The sequence below is a fragment of the Lynx canadensis genome, chromosome B3, assembly GCF_007474595.2.
Source record: "Lynx canadensis isolate LIC74 chromosome B3, mLynCan4.pri.v2, whole genome shotgun sequence".
NCBI classification, from domain to species: Eukaryota; Metazoa; Chordata; class Mammalia; order Carnivora; family Felidae; genus Lynx; species Lynx canadensis.
In genome coordinates, this window is record NC_044308.2 from 109,685,451 (window position 1) to 109,710,227 (window position 24,777).

A 24,777-nucleotide genomic window follows, 5' to 3' on the forward strand; every position below is an offset into this window, starting at 1 on the left:
TCACTGCTGTCTCTATCACTCCTTCCTGTCACACTCAGACTACTTCATTCCGTACCACTTGTCTGGCCTCAATAAATATTTGGATGTCCTATCTTTCCTTCTCACCTATTTTTTTTTTTAAGTTTATATATTTGTTTTGAGAGAGAGAGAGAGATAAGAGCATGAGGAGGAGAAGGGAAGAGAGAGAGAGAGAGAGAGAGAGAGAGAGAGAGAGAGAAAGAGAGAGAGAGAATCTCAAGCAGGCTCCACGCTATCAGCACAGAACCCAATGTGGGGCTTGATCTCATACACCGTGAGATCACGACCTGAGCCGAAATCAAGAGTCAGACGCCTAACCGACTGAGCCACCCAGGCACCTCTGCTTCTTCTCACCTATTAAAAGTCTATGCTCCTGGCACTAATACACATTCACTTCTAACACTGGAAGAAATCAGTTGGTGAAATGAATCCAAGGACAGGAGAGACCACATTTAACACCTGAAAAAAATCTCAATAGCCAGAGTCCAAAGGGTTTGGGTTTTTTTTTTTTTTTTGACTTTTATAAAGTAAAAGTCGAATTTCAAAAAAAAAATTCATAACATGGGGGTTAAGATGTTGACAGACAAATACCATGTGACTTCACAGACTGAGGCTATTCTAGAAAATATGATGAAAGAAGATTCTTAGTGTTGTCAGGAACTGTTCTAAGTGCCTATGCATGTATTCACTTAATAAATCTCCACAACCACCTCTCCACAAAACAATTATGTTGTGGATATTTTGCATCTACTTTCCAGATGAGGAAACGGAGGCAACACAGTTATATAACTTGCCCAAGGTCATGCACTAAAAAATGGCAGAGCCTGAATTCAAACCAGTCTATCCACTTCACCTCTAATCTATACTGCTTCCTGATGAAGAAGAAAAATGAGTAGTGTTGAGAAAGGTTCTTGGGGCAACACTGGAAGTTTTCCACTGAGCGTCAGATTTTAAAAGGACACATACAAGTGATGAAAACAAATGTTAAGTATAAATGAATGGTGTAGTCTTACAAAAACAGTCTTACAAAGGCTAACACACAGAGTCAGCTGAGGTTGATGAAAAAATGCAACGCAACAAAGTGAGACTTAGTAAATACCTTATTTATAATTTTATTAAATAAAATTTAAAAATTACTAACGTAATTATAATCACTGCTGATAACATACATGTTCATTTTTTAAATGTAAAAACTAGAGAAATACAAAAAATCAGAAAGTAATGTTCTTCACCCTTAATCACATTCTACCAGGCAATTAATAACAGTTTGCCTTCCAAAACTTTTAGTGCATATACAAATATTCCTTTTCCCTAAAATACGAGACTCAAATTCAAAAACATCATACTGTTCCATAATATGCATGTTTCACTTCAAAACAGATCTTGTGTAGCTCTATCTCATTCTTTCTACAAAATGATGAAGGGGTGCCTGGGTGGCGCAGTTGGTTAAGCGTCCGACTTCAGCCAGGTCACGATCTCGCGGTCCGTGAGTTCGATCGAGCCCCGCGTCAGGCTCTGGGCTGATGGCTCGGAGCCTGGAGCCTGTTTCCGATTCTGTGTCTCCCTCTCTCTCTGCCCCTCCCCCGTTCATGCTCTGTCTCTCTCTGTCCCAAAAATAAATAAAAATGTTAAAAAAAAAATTTTTTTTTTAAAAATAAAAAAAAACAAAATGATGAATATCCCATTATATGAATGTCCACAGTCTATTCAACCAACACCCTACTGAGGAACATTTAAACTGTTTCCAATTTATATTAACAATGATGCATTCCCCATGCTTGTACATATATCTCTGTGTACACACCTGACTATTTCTCATGGAATTGCTCAGTGGATAAAATTTAAGCCAACAGAATCCTCCCAGCTTTCCTCTCCGAAGGATTTTACCAATGCATTAGTACATTATTTATGGCTTATGTTTTCCACTCAAGCCTCTGCTAAGTTCCAGTCTCCTGTACCCATGCCACACTGTTTCAATTGATGTGCCTTTATAGTTTTAATATAGTACATTCATGGTTATGAATAAATATCTAATAGGCAAAGGATCTTTAGTTTTCTATTTCAAAAATTTATTTCATGAACTTTGAAATTTTCAAATAAACTACTAAAAAAAAAATTTTTTTTATTCTTTATTTATTTCTGAGAGACAGCAAGACAGAGTGCGAGTGGGGGAGGAACAGAGAGAGAGGGAGACACAGAATCCGAAGCGGGATCCAGGCTCTGGGCTGTCAGCTCAGAGCCCGATGCGGGGCTCGAACTCACGAACCGCAAGATCATGACCTGAGCCAAAGTCGGACACTTAACTGATTGAGCCACCCAGGCACCCCTGAAATTGTAATTAGAATTGCACTAAATGTGTATATTAACTTGGAGATTCTATGGATATCCTTATGATGGCAAGTTTCCCATCTAGGAATATGTCATTTGTTCAAGGCTTCTTTGCAAAAATTTCTTATAAGTTTTACATAAACTTTTTTTAAAAAAAATGTCTATTTATTTTGAACAAGAGTGAGCATGCACACACACTTGTGAACAAGTGGGGGGGCGGGGAGAGACAGAGAGGGCGAGAGGGAGGGAGGCAAGGAGGGAGGGAGAGAGAATCCCAAACAGGCTCCTTGCAATCAGTGCAGAGCCCAACACGGAGCTTCATCTTGCGAACTGTGAGATCACGATCTGAACTGAAATTAAGAGTTGGATACTTAAGCAACTGAGCCACCCAGGTGCCGCTCACATAAACTTTTAAATTTCATTTCGAAAGGTGGAGATTTTATTTATTTATTTATTTATTTATTTATTTATTTATTTATTTATTTTAAGTAGGCTTCACACCCAGAACAGAGCCCAATGCGCGGCTTGATCTCGTGAACTGTGAGATCAAGACCATAGATGAGATCAAGAGTCAGATGCTTAACTGACCAAGCCACCCAGGTGCCCCAAAAGGTGGAGGTTTTAAAATTAATATTGGAATAAAAAAAATAAGACTACTAATGTGGGTAAACAATATAATATGAGGGGGGTATAAAAAGAGGAATTAGTATTTAATGAGCAAGATAGACTACTAATGTGGGTAAACAATATATGAGGCAGTATAAAAAGAGGATTTTGTATTTAATGAGCGACTACTATAATCCATGCATGATTATCTGCAGTTTTTACAAGTCATACCATTTTATCATCATAACAAGCCTACTTGTTATAATTTGTTGCAAGAGAGGTTCACATTATAGCCATTTAGAGAAGAAAACACTGAGGTTCAGAAGAGTAAAAAAAAATCTGCCCGAGTTTTCCAGTACATGCTTACAACTGAAGGCAGGGAGCCTATATTTGTATCCATAGTGCCAACTCAATCAAGCATATGTAACAATTGTCAGTTTGGGTATACATCCTATGTACTTAAATCTCATTTTTTCTGTTACCTCATGTTGCAAATGAGGAGACTCAAGCTCGGACAGCAAGTGTATTAACTGGCTGAAGACCACACTGCCAAGTAAGGCAGAAAAGCCCATTTTAATGCAGTTCCTTCTTACCCCACGGTGCATATTTTAGCCCAATAATCTACTACTTAGAGTACACAGGGGAGTCAGGCTGCAAATACACAGCTTGCTAACTTTCTTTCCACTACCTTATGTTAAAATAGCTCAATTCTTAATTTTGCTTGTGTCTTTCCTGACAGGAGAAACAAGAATCAAAACAGACTGTGAAGAATACAGCTAGCTGCTATAGAAACTAGGTTGAAATCTCATGGCTAGGATACATTATGCCTAACTCAATAAAAAAGTTTTAAGTTGAGATGACCAAAAATCCCTTCTGAGATCCTTTGAGAATCTACAGAGAATAAAATATCTGCTCCAAGAAAAGGAATGCGGTAAATGTCATCCTGATTTGCAAAAGGGAAAGGTAGGAGGGTTCCCGTGTCATAAGAAAACCAGGCTTAGGTACAAACCACGCCAGGACTAGGTGGCGCCACGGGAGGCTGTGGGGAGAGAAACAAGCAGGGGGAAGAGGGGGTGTAAATAACGAATGAGCGAACTACATGGTACACAAATGAAGGAGCTGCCAGCTCCAGGATACTTGAGGCATGGCGGCGGGAGGAAAAGGAGGGTGTGTAGGGGCAGGGCGTAATCTCAGCACGATGCCTTAAGCTCCAAAGGGCCACGCAGGTCCCAAGTCAGAAACAAACAACCCAGGAAGGGAGCTCAGGAGAATCACACTGGGGACTGAGACCCCACTCCTGCAAGGTGCTAGGATCCCAGGTAAGTCATCAGCAGACTAAGGGGTATGAAAAGAGGCAGGAGGCCAGCTTTACAGGTTAGCAACAAGAATGAACGGCTGTTCTGGAAAATGGCAGCTAATTGGCACCCAGAGCTTATCCCCAACATGACAGTTAATGCTCTGCTTAGTCACAGGATTACATTCAAGCACCACTCGGTGGTGTTATTGATTTTGCCAACACTCTGCCTGTCCCTTTCCTGACTGATTCAGGAACTGCGGTGAGCCCTCATGTGAAGGTTGAGCTCATCAACAGACCCAGCCGAGGGAAGGTAAAGGAGGCAAAAGTTGTAGAAATGAGGCAAGGGCTGGAAACAAAGCATTAGTACATGGACTTCACTATGTATACTCAGTTTCTCGTCTCTGCAAAAACTCGGGAGACAGATGATCGATCGCACGGTTTGTTAAGTACTGAGGGTATCATTACCAATAAGGAGCAGGAGCCCCTAGAAGTTCACTAATGTCCCATGGCAGATGAATGGCATTCCTTTTTATGATAAAGTCTCATGGCCCATAAATGAGGGGGATGCTGTAGGCACACAGTCCTGGCTTTTACTCTGGCATCTGACAAAGTCTCTACACTCTCCTTATGAACAAAATTTTAAAATGAAAGAAGGATGATGACATTCTAGAGTAAATTTCTAACGGGTTTAAGGATGGAATTCAAAGACTGTTGATTAATGAATCGGTGCTAAATAAAGGGAAGTCGCTAAAGGCATGCCAAAGGCCTCTATCATCAGTGCTGGCTGTTTTAACAACTTCTTCAGTCAATGACCTGAGATGAAGCCAATAGCTACTAGCACAGTTAAGAAAGTCGCAGATGTGATCGAGATGGAAGGCACGATGAATGCGGTGGATGACAGGCTCAAGATACAGAAAGACTTCAAAAGTCTGGGGAGAAATGATATTCTGCAGAAATACATGTCAAATCCTACGGCAAATTGTGCAACGAACGAGAACAAGAGAAAACATGGCTTTACATTATGCATAAAGCTAAATTAGAAATCAGTTAAAGACCACAAGTTAACACAACTTATGTTAACACAAGTTAACAGTGCCATGGAACAGCAGGAAGAGCTAATGAGACTTCTTCCCCTTTAAGAAACCTGGCACCGGCGGAGAACCCAATTCTAAGCTGTGCTGGACTGACAAGGCTCAGGGCACTATGTCCTGACAGAGACAGAAGCCTTCCAAAACTGACAAATGAGACAGGGTCCACAGAACTAAAGACAAAGTCTAGAACAGAGAGCATACGGACAGTGGCTCGGCTGGATCCAGAAGGCGGATGGGCATAGTTCATCCTGAGCAGGAGTTTAGAACTATGAGAAAACTTCACAAATAATCTGGATTTCTGTTTCTCTTGAGGGAAGAAAAGAAAAAAAAAAGTCTACCAATAACTGAAAGAAGAGGGGTAGCCAAAGCTCCCTTTAGTAGAACTCTGTCTACCTCCTATTATCTGACACCTGGCCACCATAGTTATTATAAATGAGCCTAGAAGCATTTGAGTTGTAACTGCTGTTCTAGGGAAAAAGAGCCAAGAGGTAAACACAAACGCTGTGGTCTAAGACCTGAACTGTTGTGTCTGAGCCAGTGAGTACTAAAGGCCTATTCTGGGGAAATAAGGCCAGAGGGTACACGGTATAGGGAGGGTCAATAAAAAAAGAACTTTCTAACAAAAACAGAATAATCTGCTCAAGTATATGGTCCTCCTTCACTAAGAAAGAATAAATGGGAGTCACCCCTTTTCAGGGTCCCAAAGGAGACTAATTCACTGGGTGAAGAACCAGAACAGACATGCAAAACATCCCTTCAAGTCTGGGTTTCTCTGATGTTTTAATCTAATGAGCTTCATTATCATCAGTACCCATCTACCATGAAGAACACACTGAGCTGGGCCATGCAAGCTTTTGGTGTACTATTTCCATGTCAACTGAACACAGGCTTCACTATCTGATCCTGTTGGGTACTTTAACTTACCATAAACATAGGGAAACCTTAATATTTCGTTAGTGTTGACAAGTGAGGACTACTCCTGCCCTGCAGTCATTCCAAGTTATAGTGAGGGGAATCACAAGGAGGCATCATGGCATAATGGACAGAAAACCAGAACAGGAAACTGCCTGGGGAAACTTGATAATCTTCCAAACCTCAGTGTATTTCATCTGTAAAATGGGACTAAAATTTAGCTGTGTCTATTCTAGACTGTTGTACAGACTAAACTAAACGATGCATGTAAAGATGCTCTGACAATTGTACAGTGCTATATAAATGCAAGGACCTTCCAGTACCAAACACCACAGACTGATTACGTGTTGCTTTTTTGTCTCAAATGCATTTTGCTTCCTTGGTAGAAGAATCTGGATCAGCCTACCTATCTGCCCAACCAATGAATGCTCCATGTATCCACCTATTTACCTACCTCTCCATCTCTAACTCAAACCTCACTTGTCCAAAGCCTCTCAACCCAATATATCCAGAATTCTAAATGTTATTAATTTAATTAAGGAGGGGAAATGAGGTCATCACAAAGGTGATCAACCTTTCTCCAGGAAAGGCACAGAAGATCAACTGCTTGCTAAAATAATGTTTTCAATTTTAAAGTCTGCTTACTGGCTCACTAGGAGATAGATACTAATTCTTTTTTTCCCTGGTGCTCACTAATCATTCAGAAAGGAGCTACACCAGTCCATACACCAGTTGGCTCAAGTACCCATTTTTAGAGAGGAATGTCAACAACAGGAGCAAGAACACGTTACCTAAAAATTCAGTGTCATGAACATTCCCGAGTCCCACGTAAGAAGGAAGATGTGGTCTATAGTTATAAAATGTAAAGTGGCGAGTCAGGAAGAATACATACCCTGAGAAGTTCCAAACAGAGAGGTGAGAGTTAATCCCTTTATGGGAATTTTAAATTGTCAGGCTGTGCTATTTCCTACTGTGAAAGCTCACCAGTATCTGACTTTGATTATTTATTGAAGGTTATTTCTGCTCTAGGCCATGCTTATTCACTTTTAACAGACCTAAGCAATGGTTCTTTAAGAATCCTTATGCAAATAGGAGTTTTCAAGCTACATAAAGTTTCACACAAACCAGAGTTATATTCACGAAATTCCTTTATAATTAAATTTTAAGCAAGCGAACTGCAGGGAGTTAGGCATGGGCATTCCTTGTTGTTTAAAATGTAATTAATGCCCAGCAATAAATTAAATAATAAATTAAACAGGTACTTGTCACTTTTAACAGGTAATAATGGGAACTAACATATATACAGAATACATTTGTTTAAATGGTGATATAACTGTCATTGAAAGATTTTTTAACAATCAAGAGAAAATAAGATAAAGTGTTAGCAGTTGAATGACAAATTTGGGCAACCACAAAAATGTGCTTACCTGTAATACAAATTTCTGATCTATGTATTTTTTGGCAATGCTGGGTTGGAATTCTTGGCTTTCCAAAAATCGTATGAAAAATTCATATACAAGCTGCAACAAACAGATTATAATTAATTTCAAATTGTACTTCACTGAGCATAGTATCAAAAACCATAAAAAGTCTATAACACTAAAACTGACAGGGCTTAGAAAACTGAGTTTTAATATCAATTACAAGCTACGCCAGCCCTTCTTGTGGTTCACAGTCACTATTATGTTTTTTAGCTTTTCAAATTAAAAATCTAATACAGCCAAACAAAGCAAATAGAAATTCCCCCGCAGCCTCACTACTCAGAGATAACACTGTCAACTATTTAATGTACGAATCTCCTCATTTTTCTCTATACTTCTACAACATACCAGTGAACTATAAATAATATTTTTATATAGTTTTCAAACTACTTTTACCATCTGAACAATATATTATATACAATTTATGTCAATAATAACTAAGCCATCTTTCTTAGTAGCTACAAAGAGTCCACTATATATAATTTTTAAATGAATAATTCCATTATTCATAATCAATTTAACCAATCTCCTATGCTTCGACGTTTAAATAGTTTCTCAATTACTTCTCTATCAAATTATGCCACATTGTGTATCATGTAATATACATCAGTGTGCATTTGCTCAATTATTGCATGAGGAAATATTTCTAGAAGTGGCAACGTTAGAGTAAAAGATATCCAGACATTTCAGGATTTTCAGCATTTATTGCCACATTTCCTTTCAGAAAATCTATGGCAATTTACACTCCTCTAAGCAATGTATGATGGTTTAGCAGAAAACTCTCATCTGCAGAATCAATCTGAAATAACTGTTCTAATAAACAGAAGATCATTGTTTATGTTCTTGGCAAAATAAATCTATGTTAAAGTACACATGAGGGGGCCTGGGTGGCTCAGTCAGTTGAGCGTCCGACTTTGGCTCAGGTCATGATCTCGCGGTTCGGGAGTTCGAGCCCCACGTCAGGCTCTGCGCTGACAGCTCAGAGCCCGGAGCATGTTTCGGATTCTGTGTCCCCCTCTCTCTCTGCCCCACCCTGCTTGTGCTCTGTCTCTGTCTTTCAAAAATGAATAAACATTAAAAAAATATTTTTTTATTAAAAAAATTTTTTTAAAGTACACATGAGATCCTGGTATAATATACAACAGTTCATAAAAAACAGAACTTGTAAGAGGCAGACAGACACTGTGTTGGGAGTCTAGCTCTGTCTCCTACTGTGTAGCCCTAGGCAAGTTAATTTCTCTAAAATTATGTTTCTTCAAGTGAATAATGAGGATGATAATTCCTAAGACCGAATGTGATAATATATATAAAGCACTGCGCACAGTAACTAATACATATCACCATTATCACTATTACCTAAAATAGCATTCTCAAGAGTTTTTAGTTCTATTCCTTTACATTTAAAAATTGTTGAAGACTCCAAAACCTTTTGTTTATATGATAAATATGAAAAACATATATATATACATATATATATAAAGTCAGAAAAACTATGAGAAAATTTCAAATATGTATTTGTTATTTCATTTTAAAACAACACATTACACATTAACATAAATAATGTATGTTTGTAGGAAATAACCATATTTTCCAAAACCATTACTGAGAAACATTATTTTTATTTTTGAAAAATCTATAATTGCATATTAGAAAACAGTTTAATATCTGCTTCTGTATTCAATCCATTGTGACATACTGTTTTGGTTGAAGTATGTAAACAAAATTGAGCCTCATGCAGATCTAACAGTATGAAAAAGGATGAGTATTTTCATAGTATTTTCACACAATTGTGGATATTCTTTTTTGATACTACACCAAAACTTGACAGTTGTTTCTCAAATAGGAGTTGCACTGCAGAATCTGAAACCAAAGTCAATGAGTTTTGCATACTTTGTTACACTAAATTCCAATGGTCTGTCATGTACTCTGAATGGGTCTTTACCATGTATGGTTTCCTAACATCATTCACTGGAAAATACTGGTTCACTGAGTTATGCGTTTTTCAAATGGTGACAAATTTTACTAGATTGTATCAAAAAGTCACATTCCTCAGTATCTCCAATTTCATCAAAAAGTCTAAGCTTTAATTAGCTATAAAGTTCAGCAGAAAGACAAGTTTTCCAAAATTCTAATTCTAAATTTTGCTGGAATGCTCTAATTTAATCAGCACTGGCGATGATTTTCTTTGTCTATTTTCAAAAAAAACATCTACCAAATACCCAAGTTGGAGCAAGCACAGTTTGCTAGACATTCCTGTGGGCAAAACTGATCATCTCATGGAAAGACAGCTAGTGTAGCCTGTAGCTCAATCACACGAATGCTTTAGCACACAAGACAATCAGTATACTTAAGTATACAGTCATTGGGCTTTATGCATACTTCCCACTTTGTCACAGAGAATATTTCTTAAAATGTGTACTCGAAAGTCAAGACTTAATGATATTTAGTTTAATAATTTTTGCTGCTTCTCCAAGAACATTCTTAATTGAAACTGGCTGTTTTTTGTCAATGCATGTCAGTGAAGAATATCTACTAAGCCAATGTGCCACAACCGCTGCGATTTGTGCTAAGGCAGCAGCAATTTGAACCACCAACACTTTTGCAAATATGATTTCAAATGTCAACACAGTGAAAACAGCAAACAGCATAGTATTATTATAAAACCAGTTTTGACTTTGCAGGCCTGAAAATCGGGTCTCAGGGTCCCCCCAAGGGACTGCTGAGACCACTAACTTAAAAGCATCATACAGTGACCTTACCTACGACTTTAGACTTTAGCTTAACACTTAAATTAGGTATGCACATTAGGATTTTACTTTAAAGTAAAAAACTGTTTTTCTCTTTGAAATTCTGAATTTGGAAAAACTTCTTGCCCAATGATCTGAACATTATCAAACTGTACTTCTTTTTTGTTTTTAATGTTTATTTTCAGAGACAGCAAGAGAGAGAGCACGCATGCACATGAGAGCAGGGGTAGGGGAAAGATAGAGAAAGAGAGAAAAAGAGAGAGAGAGACAGAGACAGAGAGAATCCCAAGCAGGCTCCGTGCTCTCAGCGCGGAGCCCGATGTGGGGCTCAATCTCACAAACCGTGAGTTCATGACCTGAGCCAAAATCAAGAGTTGGATGCTTAAGCAACTGAGCCACCCAGGTGCCTCTGTCAAGCTGCACTTCTGGCATCATAATGTGACTGAGTCCCGACACCTTCTAGAAGAATTGTTCTTGTTTCATACACTAGGTTTTCCACTCTCTTTTACAAACAGAATGTCGGCCTTATTCAAATAACCATAAAAGGGGGGTTAATTCCCACAAGTGGAGAGATTCTCATCTTGCAGGCCTGACTTGTGGGCTGGCAGGACTTTCCAGCAAGATTGGCAAAATGCTCTCCCCACTCTGGTCCCTTGAAAGCAGTTATGGTATAAAACACTTGGGTGGAAACACTTCAGACACATTTATTAATAAGCATAAATGTTCTCTACACTTACGAGACAGATTTTTACCTCAGAATCAAAAATCTCTCTTGGATTCCCAAAGGGAAAGACAGCCTGGGGACTGAGAATAATTTACTTTTCAAGGTCACATAAATGAATTCTCCAAGGAACATGAGTAAAAAAACTGTCGCATTTCTATTTTTCAGTCTCAAGTGTAGAGGCGCCAAAAACAACCCTCTGATTGCAAATGGAAGTCCTGCAAAATCATATTCTACTGGAAATACACACCCAAATACAGAAAATACACAAAGAATAACCATGGTAACTGTGGGATACCAGTTTAAAAGATACCAATGCAGGTAACGGAAAAGATCAAGTAACATACATAAACATAAACCTTTGATACATACATACATACATACATACATAAACCTTTGATATATTTAAGCTAAAAATTTGGATTTAAACATTTTTCTATTTTTAAATCTCTCCAAAGAGCCAGGATTTGTTATGAGTAATCTTGTATGGGCCACAAATTTAAATCAGACAAGATGTGTGCAGAAGCAGTCTACCCAATCAATAACCACATCTCAATGCAATTTGGTTGTTCTCTACTATTACCATATATTTGGTAATGAACACCTTGCTTCCTTATAAAGTGTGGTCCACAAGAAGAAGCACGCTGCCAAAGCTGGAGCTAATAAATGCCGGAGCTGTGTTTTGGTCAGAAAAATAGCTGAATCGATGAAAAAGTCAAATGTTAAATTTCATGATATCTTACTATACTATAACATGCATGACTTATCATGAACAGAAAAAAGAGATTTCTTGAACCTTCAGAGAGTGCTCGTCAGTACTTAAAACCACCTATCAGTGAAAATGGAAAGGTGAAGAATTTGTGGAGTCAGAATACATAAGAGAAACACAGGAATCTTGAGTACAAAGACTTCCATAAAGGAATAGTTGCTGAAGGCAACAGAGGGTGCTCACTGACTTGACCTTTACTAGGAATAAAGGCCAATTTGTGAATTTTTAAAAAAAAATTGTTTAATGCTTATTTATTATTGAGAGATGGAGAGACACAGAGCGTGAGCAGGGGAGGGGTAGAGAGGGGGGAGACACAGAATCCGAAGCAGTCTCCAGGTTCTGAGGTGTCAGCACAGGGGCTCGAACTCACAAACTGCGAGGTCATGACCTGAGCTGCAGTCAGTTGCTTAACCAACTGAGTCACCCAGAGGCCCCGGTCAATTTGTGAATTTTAAAGGTAGGTTTCCTTTATCTGATCCAACTTAAGTCATATTTCCCCCTGAGCTAAAGAAGGGATGAGACGATTATAGGCTTGAACAGAGCGGCAACACAGATGGAACCACACCGTTCTGGGATACAGTTTGTGACTTTACATCCAGAAGGGGACAGCTCTCCCTGCTGTTCCTCACCGTTGCTTTGGTTTTCGAGTTTCAGGTGAACTAACAGTTAATGCTCCAGTAGCAATGACACAGGGTAAGCTAGAGATTTTTGGTGGCAGAATTTAGTTTAATAGCTTTAGAAATTAATTTGGTCCTGTATTTTATAGAGTCATTAAGCTTAGAAAGGATTAACTGAAATACTTAAACTTTACTGTGCTTTAGGAGAAATTTATATCTTTGGTGATCACGATTTAGAGTATTCAAAAAGCTCTTGCAAATGGCCAGAGTGGTCTACTGTCTCTGGGATGCGGAGAAGACAAATTGAAGCTTTGAAGACATCTCTCTGTCTTTTCCACGGTGAGACGTGGGGCTTCCCTGAGATTATCTTGTTTGTTTTGTTTTTTAAATTTCTTCCAGACTATACTGTACTTCTATGACTGGTGAGCATTACGAATAAGACAGGACAAGAAGTCCACCTATTCGAAAGAATTTTTTTTTTTCAATTTTTGTCACCATTTGGGATGTACCAGGAAAAGCACAAATAATTTTCCAAATTTCTTAGATCGCAGATAGTATGTCTGACACCTTAAAAAAAAAAATATCAAGCAGCTAAAACAGGAAATCAGCTACACTGTTTTAACTAATTTACTCAATCCTGGCATTGATAGCAGGGATACATATGTATAACGTGCCTGGGTAAGAGCTGAGAAAACAGAGCCCCTGAAAGCTCTCCTCATAACTAGGAGAAATAGCATACATATGTATCTGTAGCGACCTTGAGTTGCCAAAGCAAGACAGGGAAAGTTGCAAATCGATGTCAAAAATTCTGACGTGGGGAAAAAATAAACTTGTAGAATATCTCTAGGCCTCATCGTGCTGCTGCACAGTTTTCTGCTCTTTAGAAAGTCAACTAGTAGCCGTGAGCACACTTCAAAGATGCGATATCGGGCTTCTGCCTCTGCGGGACTGATGTACGAGGTTCTGTTCCCTCTCTCCATCCCTTCCCTCCTGGCTGGTTGTCATCCAGCCTCTGAGGACATCCTAACTCGATGGAAAGATAGCCTTGGGGACCATTCCATTCATATTTCCTTGTTCTCTTCCTTTGAGAAACGTTGGCCTGGAGCGCGAGCAGCCAGGAGACCAGTATGGAACATTACATACAGTACAGATGGGCCGGGTGCTGGGAGCGGAGATGCGGGGACGGCCCTGATTTGTCCCGGCACGTGCGTAGGACTGGAAAACATGGCCTTCTCAGTGCAAGAGAACAAAACTGGTCTTCACGCAAGCTTTCTATCAGCTGTTGCTCTTTCTTGCACAATGTAGCTGCTACTGCAATTCGTTTTTGCCCTTCTAGGCTACAGAAACACATCTGTGGTTATCACGAAGACAGGAGTTCAAGGTCCCCAGGATACCTGCTGCTGAAAATGAGATATAGACTCTGTGACCTAATCACATCTAACTAATAATGTGAAAACAGCTCAGCTCCTGTTGGAGGCCGCGGCAGGCAGGATCACAGAGAAGCTCTAATAAAAGAACAAGAACTGTGCAACCTGGGAGAAACCGCACTAAAGCATTACACCGAAACTTATTATAATTTTATTCTTTTGGCATCCTAATTATCAAGAGTGAGAAACACAGAAAGCATTCTCTAAGCTTTCAACTAATGTACTCTAATTTGATTTCCGGGTGAATAAAGGCCTTCAAGAAACTCCCATGCTAATCAGCTAATAAGTTAATGGATCTTTCTTTTATAACAAATGGTAGTTCAAAGTACCTGTAAGTGTGGCCATGATGCCTCAAGGGTAGGTTCATCTTCTTCTGGATCAAATTCATTGCTGTCACTAGGAGGGAGAGTTCTGAATATATTGCAAGACACCTAAAAATAAACAAGCAGCAGAGTTAGCTGGAAGCACCTCCTGGGCAGCCGTACACAAGGTCTGCAGCCAGCCAAAGGGAACCCAGATGACAGATGATGGGAACACCATCGAACTGGAACGAGGACCTCTCTCCACGGGCTTTGAGGCCAAGACCACCTCTCGGCAAAGCCAGAAAGTAGTAGAGCAGCACCTCCAGCCCTCCTGAACAGTACTCCTTGCCCAGGCCCCTTTGATTTTAGACCTCCCATCAAAGCCTGCTCGTGCTTACTTACCCGGCAAGCATGCTTCTAAGATAGAAATAATTAATGGGCTAATGGGCTTTATGTACTTCCCTTTCCAGGTTTATTCACAATTTGCAAATTAACAGTTAAACTAATGGTAAAATCCCAGGCATTTACAAAAAGCAAATCAGAAAAGATATTTCCAAACCTAACATACTCGAAATCATCCTTCACCTGTTCTCAGTTGGTTTACAAAGCAGTAATGATGCCCTGAGTAAGCTGTATCTGTGACACAAATCTCTGTGAACTGACTAGGTATTCCGTTACCATCGGCAATTTCCAAATTAAATGCTGGTTGCTCAAAGAATGGCCAGGAGTTGATAACTATTGAAACTGGGTGATGAAGGCATGAGGACTCATTATGCCAGTCTACTATTTCTGCACATGTTCCAAGATTTCTGTAGTAAAATGCTTATTTTAAAACTGCGGCGGGCACCTGGGTAGCTCAGTCGGTTACGTGTCCGACTTTGGCTCAGGTCATGATCCCACTGCTTGTGGGTTCTAGCCCCGTGTCAGGTCCTATGCTGCCAGCTGCCGGCTTAGAGCCTATTTCAGATTCTGTCACTAGCTGTCTGCTCCTCCCCGGCTGAAACTCTGTCTCTTTCTCCCTCTCTCTCTAACATTAAAAAAATAATTTAAAACTGCAGCTGGTACTATTCTTGAGGTTCCTTTTTGATTTGTTTCTTGTCCCACGTAGTCATCCATCCTCTCTCAGTGACCCAAACATATTCTCAGATGTGAAGAAAAAATGGGGGGAGGGGGGAGAGGAGGGAGGAGGGGTCAGTGGGGTAAAATGTGTACAAGGCAAGAAAGGAGACTGCACCAGAAGCCTTTGCTGGACTTTCTGTATAATGCAGAAAATACTAAATATAGCACACTGCTCTGGAAGAAAGAAGAAGAAAGGCTTTTGGGGTCCCATTAATCCAAATGTGTTTGTTTACTTAACAAATAGTTACTAAATGCCCATCATGTTCACACACTGTTCCAGGCACCAGAAAAATAACAATGAACAAAGCAGAAAAAAGTCTGTGCCCTCTAGGAGCTTATGTTTTATTTAAACCCCTAAGTATCCCAATTTCCTCACTATGGAAACTGAGCCCAGATGTGTAAGCTATGGAAAAGAGATTTGATTTGATTTGATTTGAAGTGTCATGGGAAGCCATTAGTTGATCTTAAACAGGAATGTGACATGATTTGATTTTTGCTTTTTAAAAAATGATTCTGGTAGCTCTGTATTGAACAGACAGGAAGGGGACAAGCTAGAAGCCTCTGAAGGTGGCAAGAGATGATGATGGCTTGGACTGGGATGGTGGCAGAGAAGACAGAAATAGATCGATTCAAAATATACTCCGGAGGTAATATTTGCTGTTGGCTTGGATATATGGCGTGAAGAAAAGGAAAGAATCAAGGATGAGTCATAGATGCAAGGCCATCTACCCAAGATGGAGATGGCTGGGAAAGTGAAAGCTTTTTTTGTTTACGTGTGTGGGTGGGGAGGTCCAGAGATCCAGTTAGGAATGCGTTAAAGAAGCAATATCTAGGAGGCGATCAAACATATGAATCTGGACTTCCAAGCTGGACAGATCAGGACTAGAGACATATAAGGACTCTTTGGCGTACAGATGATATTTAAAGCCATGAGACTAATGGATCAGTGTAGAAAGGAGTAAACAGAAAGACCCTCAGGCATCCAACACTCAGAAATGAGACAGAAAAAGAACCACCAGGCAACACAAATGAAAAGGAACAGAAAGTAGGAGAAGAAAAGAACTAGTTTAGGGTCTCAGGAGCTAAGGGTATCTTAGGAAGGACAAAGACGTCAGCAGCAGCAAGTACTGCTCTGAGGTTGACTGAGATGCGCATAGAGCAGTACCTATCGGATTCAGCAGCTCTATGAAGTGGATACTATGATTATCTCCAGTTTACCACTGAGGAAGTAGGAACAAGGGTGTTGAGAAGATCTGAGGTTACACTCAGTAACCAGCAGTTACAACTGAACCCAGGCTGTCAGGCTCTACCACAGTGTTCTAGAAAAGTAGGCAGACCACTTCTTTTGCTCTACTTTAGCTGAGATGACTGAAAACAATCATTCGATTGTACCATTTCTGCCACAGCCAATGACAGCACGCGTAGGTCTATCATGTTATTTTTGTCCCTTCCAATGATTATTAGGAATTCCATTTACAAAGAAACTAGTGAGTTTTCAGAAAGCCATCAACCAATGACTTCTCTGCAACAAGCCAGCCACACTGTAATCAAAAGGGCAGAGGCACCTGGGTGGTAAGTTGGTTAAGCATCCAACTCTGGATTTTGGCTCAGGTCACGATCTTACAGTTCGGGAGCTCTAGCCCCTTGTAGGGCTCTGTGCTGACAAGTGCGGAGCCTGCTTGCGATTCTCTCTCTCCTCTCTCTGCCCGTCCCCCACTTGTGCAAGTGTGCTCTTATTCTCTCTCTCTCAAAATAAATAATATTTAAGAAAAAAGACACACAAAGGGGCAAAAGTCTTTCAGTTCCTTGCTTTTGAAACCATAAATTTCAAAAACTGAATTTTCATGCCAACTAAATCATTCATATTTACTGTACTCTGTAACAGTTTTTTTCCTCTTCCAAAATGTGAAAATAAACCATAAAAGTTAAAAAGCGAGTGGGCCTCTGTATAGTAAAAACTAAAAGGACACAGAAACTTCTGCTCCTTTATACTCTTGGACATATACACTCTCTTAAAGAGCCCATCACGTGCTGCAGCAATTGTTTACATAACTGTCTGTCTCTCTCCCCTAATGAAGAGTATGCAATGTAACATTCATATTTGTTTTCCTAGCACATACGAGGCATCCAATAAATGTTCACAAAATAAAAACTTGGGCACATTTTGGTTTTGTGTATTTTGGTTTTGCTTTTTAAAATTTCAATTTAAAGTTTTCTGAGTAATTTAAATAAATCCAGGTTATTTAACTTAAAATGGTTAACTCTGTACAGAGTTCATCTAAACCTCTAATTTGGTCAAAGCTTCATCTCTCAATTATCACATCAAAAGAATGTCAGGTATGGAAATAATCCAAACACCGAGTGGTTTTAGAGGCATGCACATCTCATTCAGCCACACACTGCTGTTTCTTCAGATTTGCCTTCCTTATAATGCTTTATTCAGTTTACTTCTAAATATTCACCACATGAATAATGAGGAAGCACAGATCAAATGGGCTGGACAATTACAAGCTGACTCAGTCGGTTAAGTAGTTTGCTAGCAGATTTGGAAAGAATGTCAAAGCATATCAAGTGTCACAGAAATGGCCAAGCTTTTGACCCAGGCTGGCACTGTGCTTAATAAAAATGTCATGAATGGATGAACCATGGCTCTCATCCTTGAGAATCTATTGTGAAAAACTAATCCAAGACAAGTCTGAAAAATCTACTTTTTAAAAAGTATTTTCTGCATTTTTTTAATGTTTATTTATTTATTTATTTATTTTTTCAACGTTTATTTATTTTTGGGACAGAGAGAGACAGAGCATGAACGGGGGAGGGGCAGAGAGAGAGGGAGACACAGAATCGGAAACAGGCTCCAGGCTCTGAGCCATCAGCCCAGAGCCCGACGCGGGGCTCGAACTCCCGGACCGCGAGATCGTGACCTGGCTGAAGTCGGACGCTTAACCGACTGCGCCACCCAGGCGCCCCTGTTTATTTATTTTTAAGAAAGAAAGAGCATGTGTTGGGGATGGGGGACAGAAAGAGAGGGAGACAGAGAATCCAAAGCAGGCTCCATGCCAACAGCAGAGAGCCCGATGCTGCGCCTCGAACTCACAAACTGTGAGATCACAACCTGAGCCAAAGTCAGACGCTCAACTGACCGAGCCACCCAGGCACTCCCGAAAAAACCACTTAAAGTAGTCATTGACAACATTCTCCAAAAAGTGTAAAATTAGAAATAATCTTTATGTCCAACATCCAAGAGGTACATCAACTCAGAATACTGTGCAGCATTAAAGATGATGGCCATACAGAAGCACAAAGAAATGTTTATAAATAAAGATTTAGGGGGAAGACAACTGAAAATGATGAGACTTTAACCATACAGGATAGAAATGCATATCTAAAGGAAAATTTTAAAAAGCTGTAGCAAAGCAAGAGGAATATGGATGATAAACTAGGTAGTTGCTGTCATTCCTCTTGAGGCACACGAAATAATTCCTAAATCTATAGAAGGCCTAAGTAAGAGACATACGGTATATAAGTCATGCCTTTAATTTCAATATGAAAACGGGCTCTTGAATTTGTTTGAATGAGATTATTACTGTCAGGAGAGAGTTAAAAATCAGAGCTTCCTACAATGCCTAAAGCCTAGTTCAGGAACAAATGGTTAAAAGTCTCAATGAATGGACCAGTGTAACTATACGGTTGAACTCCAAAACTGGGAGTTTAAAACTGGTTTATCCACAGCGAGAAGTGGGGAAGGGGAGGTGGTCCTCCAAATCCCCTGACTTTGCCGCAACATTTAATATGTGTGAGTCCGAGCTAGGAAAAGATCTAGTTGCCCTGGTCCTATTTTCAAAAGATTTCCAAGATCGAAAAATGGTTAAAAACCAATATCCGGGGGCTCAGTCGGTTGAGTGTCCGACTCGATCTGGGCTCGGGTCACGATCTCACAGTTCCGGAGTCTGAGCCCCGTATGTGAGTCTGCGCTGGCAGGCTAACGGCGCAGTGCCTTCTTCAGGTCCACCACCGTCTTCTTCTCTCTCTGCCCCTCCCCACCCCATGCTCTTTCTCAAAAAATAAACATTAAAAAAAAACAAACCACTATCCAACATGGTAAATTTGCTTCCATTAAATCTTTTTTTTATCACTGACAGCCACTTCTGATTTCTAGTCCAGGCTTTAAAGGGATTACTAAATAGGTAACGTTATTAAATAGCCAACAGCAGGTTTATGCTTATGCAAACATGTCATGACTACAAGTAGCCACGGGCAACACTCCCCACCACAGACCAATTTTGTGGAGTCTATGTGGCTACACTGAAATGCAACACGGTATCGCTAAGGTCTCGAAAACCGTCTCTATTATGTATTTAAATGCATGAGGCTCTAGTCGTAGGCTGTCTATTTTATTTATTCAGGAATGGGTTCTCCAAAATGAACAAAAGAAATTTTTACAGTACATTACAAGGATTTGGTTTCCAACTATTTTATTTTAATCTACACTGGTATCAATGTGAAGAAAAAGAAGTTTAAGAAATAAGTGTCTTTGAGGTATAATCTGTTTCACTTTCATTCCAAAGGCATTATAATACAATAAATGTTGAATATTGGAATCAAACTACAAGTTTGAAGGCACTGGGCTGGCCTCTAGAAAATGGCTACTATAAGGACAGAAAGCAAGGCTGAGGGAAGAGGAGAAACACGTATTAAAATCTAAATAACCCCTCCTTAAAGATAGAAAATTTAGGATTAGGAATTCCATGTTGCTTCTAGAATCCAATCATGTTAGAGACTCTCTCTCATCCAGCTCCCTCCTCTTACCAATAAGAAAACAGCTTGTGAGTTTTGCAAGGTAACACAGCACCATGATACGCACAGATGGTTCTCGGGGTCCTTTCTCTGGCGCACCACCTCCATCCCATCCTTGAAGACCACGCATGGACCTGACTTCTTCGTCTCTTTCTCTTTCTCCTCTGATTCCCCCACCACATTTCTATCAGTTTTTTGACTGCTCATCTCTCTTTTCCCATTATCTCCCTCCAGTGGCCCTCAATGGCAACCACGGACACGGTTTCACTGTCTCCCCCCACCACCGTGAACATTCAGAACTATGTTGACCTTTCTCAGCATTAGAAGAAAAACAGAACAATCTCTTCAGCCTCACCGTCTGGTTCAGACCTCCATCTTCAAACGTCCTGATTACTGACTGCCAAGTTTCCTCTCCGGTGCTCCTATTCCTCACATCCCTTCTCATCTCCCCAAGCTAGAGTTCCACATGTCGTATGGGACGTACTTAGACTAAAAAAAGTATTCGTTGTTTATCTGAAATTCAAATTGAACTAGGTGCCCTGCGTCTTTATTTGCTAAAACTGACAACTCTAAAATAACACTAATATTAAGAAAGAACCCATACTGGATACAACTCAGTTGTGACCCGGTGAGCACCTGCACCATAGCACCCGGGGAGGGATGGGGATGAAGGAGGGGGATACTGCCTCAGGCCAGGCCTGGCACCAACAGCTGCCTGCTCTGGGGGACTAGCTGCTCTCTTCTTTTTCAACTCTTTAGTTTACTGCTGATTACCATTAACTATAGTGCAAAAATAAGTAAATCTCAACGTCTTGGCCAAATGTGAAAGAGACAACTTAACAGGATCCTAAGTGCCTGGCCCCATAAGTAAAGAAGAAGTGTCTAGGCATATCTTAATCAGGTTTTGATTAAACAAACATCTTACTGTTTCTTGACTTACAATATCAAAATACAACTCTTAATATTTTTAAATAGTTATTTAAGCTACTGCAGGAAAAAAAAAAAAAAAAACCTCTCACTTTCCTGAATCTCTTGATCTCCATGGAAATGCTACTACTAATTTTACACCTTGATTTTGGTTGACATTTTGCTGTTGTTTAAGGAAAATGACTAGCACATTATAAAAGAACAGAATGTGGATAGCACCTGTGAGCTACTCACTATTAAATATCTGCCAAGATTATCAATGAACAAAACAAAAGGTAAGAACAATATAGTGAATTATTAAAAAAAAAAAAAACACAACTATTGAATACTTTCGGTTCCCTTTAGTTATGTATTTGTGAGCACCATTTGTACCGAAGGTCTGGGTAAAATCAGACATATAATGTACTCGGAAAACCACCTGTAACTACAGTATAACAAAACAACTTAAATCATCTTGCCTCTGTTTTACAATACTACTTTCTAGATGAGTAGGTTATCATCTTGGGTAAATGCAGATGAACTAGTCGACCTCATGAACATTTCTCCCTCTTTTATCTGTGACACTGTAATTTCATGCAATATTGCAAGTATACTGACTATAAATACAAAAATAATGACATCACAGCTATAAAATGAATTTTCTTGAAATTTCATCTACAAAGTAGATTTTCTAACAAAAAAAAAAAGGACGATACAAATGATGTTAAATAGAGACCATCCAAGCAAATTGAAAAGTGCCATTATTCCTCTAGCACTATTTGTATTAAGATCTTATGCAAGTAACCATTTCAATGATATCCCTCAGTTTTTTTTTTATCCAGTTCATCCATTCGTTAATTCTATAATCCATCATGTATTGAAAAGAAACAAAATTGTTTACTCAAGCATTTAGAACCAGAGGGAAGCCCCAGTAAATGCAATGTTGAAACTATGTCAGCATGCATTATTCTCATAGTATTTTGTGTTAGTCCAAAGTAAATGTATCAAATAAACATGATGAAATGTAAAGTAAGCAAAAGTTACTTTAAATCTCTAAATCAGACATTTGTACAGAGAAGACAATTGCCAAACACACTAGAATTAGTATTACATATTCAAACTCTAAGAAAAAGAACTAAAATTCTAACAGATATGCCTAGATACCTTGCTATGCTATTTATGTTTTAGAACATAAAAGTAATAAATGTTAAACCCACATATAATGTCAAGGTACCTTTGGTAACACCAAATTTAAGAATTCTTAATAGTCCCAGTGATAAAGAACTTGATTTCAAATCTGACTCTCAGACCCCTTTTTTTTTTAATTTTTTCTTAATGTTTATTTATTTTTGAGAGAGAGAAAGAGAGAGCGTGAGTGGGGTCGGGGCAGAGAGAGAGGGAGACACAGAATCTGAAGCAGGCTCCAGGCTCTGAGCCATCAGCACAGAACCTGACATGGGGCTCAAACTCACGAACCGTGAGATCATGACCTGAGCCGAAGTCGGACGCTCAACCGACTGAGCCACCCAGGCGCCCCATCAAATCTCTCAGCCCCTTGTAAAGTAATTATAAATAATTATTGATATATAAAACCAGGAGAAAACTCCCAACATTTTGTAATTATGCTCAAGAAACTTAGAATCAGAGCAGATATACATCTTTTAAGCTTGTACTTTGATTAAGAAACAAATGGCAAAATTTTAAAACTTTCAATTAGCACTTAATTTAACTCACTGGCAATTTGTTCAACCAGTAATTTGTTTCTAAAGCCAAACCATGTCTTTTAATTATCATAATAAGTTTACTGTAGTTGCCACTAGTCTCTTTTTAAACCTCGCCATCGCCATCGATGTGAATGAACAGAGCTGTTTAAAAGTTATCTGAACGCGTGAAACCATTAAAATCCCTTATTCTAACATAAGGACACGTCCTTAGCACTAAATCTAAAGAGAAATTTAACGAAATCAGTATGACAACTTCTTACGTTATGAGGCATCCACTGCAGGTCTACCTTTATTCTCTAACGCACTAAATACATAACTGTCACTACTATGTAATATTATCAACATAATTGAAAATTTCAGGCAAGAATTTCCAGAAGTTATTATTACAAACACGTTCACTTGACTTAAATACAATTCCTTGAGGCAAAAGAATCGCCACAATGCTCTGGTTTGTCACAAGCAGAGGTTGCGGCAACCCAAGGAGGACGAGAACATTGTGATACGCAGGTATGGTCAAGCTACTCCACCAAGGGTGCCCACATTATTATCGTAAAACCACCTTTCTGGACGTCGCTCTATACTGAGGAGAAGACAGTCACTGAACCAGAACTAAAGACAGTATTCACTGTTTACATGTGATCAGGAAACATGCACTTGTGACAGCTGATCTGTTTTACAACATCCGGAAATCCAGAAGAGGATTTAAACGATTTCTAAAGTTGATGGTTTCAACCTTATTACTGTTGCACATTTAATCTGTATGAGCCGGGCTTTCTAGGACATAGGCACTGTTCTATGATAACTGATTTCTGAAATGAGGCAGAAGGAACATCTTAAAATGACAAAAGCAGCTTAGCAGTCCTTTGGAGAAAGGGAGTAATAAACAAAACAGGAAGTTTAAGAACTTATGTTGCCCAATTAGAATTTTAAAACATCAAGTCAAATCTGAAAGACAAGATTAAAGTCAGAGAAATCTTGGGCATGTGCTATTTTCCTAATTCACAAAGATGTCATTTTTACTTATATTTCCTTTAGCAAGTATTTCTTTCAAAATCTACTAGGTATGCACACCATTTAGATTTATACAGACTAAAATAATCCGTTTTCATTGTCGTTATTACTGCTGCTGCCGCTGCGGTTGGTTCCGCTGATAACTGTTATCATCAACTGGTATAACTGTATTTAACAAAAACTGATTGTTTCTGAAAATAACTGGATCCCTTTAGATGTTCAGTTTCTAAAAGGATTAGAGCACTGACAACTGTATGGAAGAAAAGAATCTGTCCATGAGATCAAGAACAGAGAATCAATAGAATCTGAGTACAGATCCAAGTACATACAAGGTAGTTTTGAGGAGTACATCAACATTTAGTTAGAAGGAGACAAGCGGGAGAAAAATGTGTGAAAGAAAGTACTCTGTCTTCCGTTCTACTCTCTTTCACCTACTGTACGCCCATCAGATGAGAAAGTGCCACAGGGGCAGGAAAAGAGATGGGGTGAGCGCAGGGTAAGGACGCAAGGGAAAGATGGAAGGCATCTGAGTTGAGTCCCGTCCGTGTACATTTATATAAAGTTCAAAATCATACAAAACTAATTAACAGTATTAACGCCAGGGCAGTGTCAGGAGAGAGGATTCAAACCCAGAAAGTCTGTGCCTTTATGACAGTGCCACATCCAGGAGTACTTAAAATGGGAGCTCTGTATGAGACGGTGGCACTGAGTGACAGAGTAGTGGGCTTGTGGGCAGACCGGCTGGGCCACGTCCTTACCACCATCCCCCTAAGAACTCTCCTTTAGCTGGTGCCTTTAGGTCTTTCCTTTGAGCTTATTTGATTCTCCAAAGAAGAAACATCCCTCTCCTGATTACAGGCATAAGGGATCTGAACGCTGAGTGGTAAGAGGGTTGAGGATCTTC

The 24,777-nt window shown here is 39.4% G+C and overlaps 1 protein-coding gene across 3 annotated transcripts in view; it reads right to left on the reverse strand.

Moving 5' to 3' along the window:
• PPP2R5E (protein phosphatase 2 regulatory subunit B'epsilon) overlaps positions 1-24,777 on the reverse strand; it is a 149,856-nt gene that overhangs the window by 29,234 nt on the left and 95,845 nt on the right. For all 3 annotated transcript variants that reach the window (XM_030319262.1, XM_030319261.1, XM_030319260.1), the window contains exons 4-5: positions 14,344-14,445; positions 7,680-7,772 (exon numbers count right to left, since the gene is read on the reverse strand). In XM_030319262.1, coding sequence (XP_030175122.1) covers positions 7,680-7,772; positions 14,344-14,445 — 195 coding nt within the window. The remainder of the gene's footprint in view (positions 1-7,679; positions 7,773-14,343; positions 14,446-24,777) is intronic.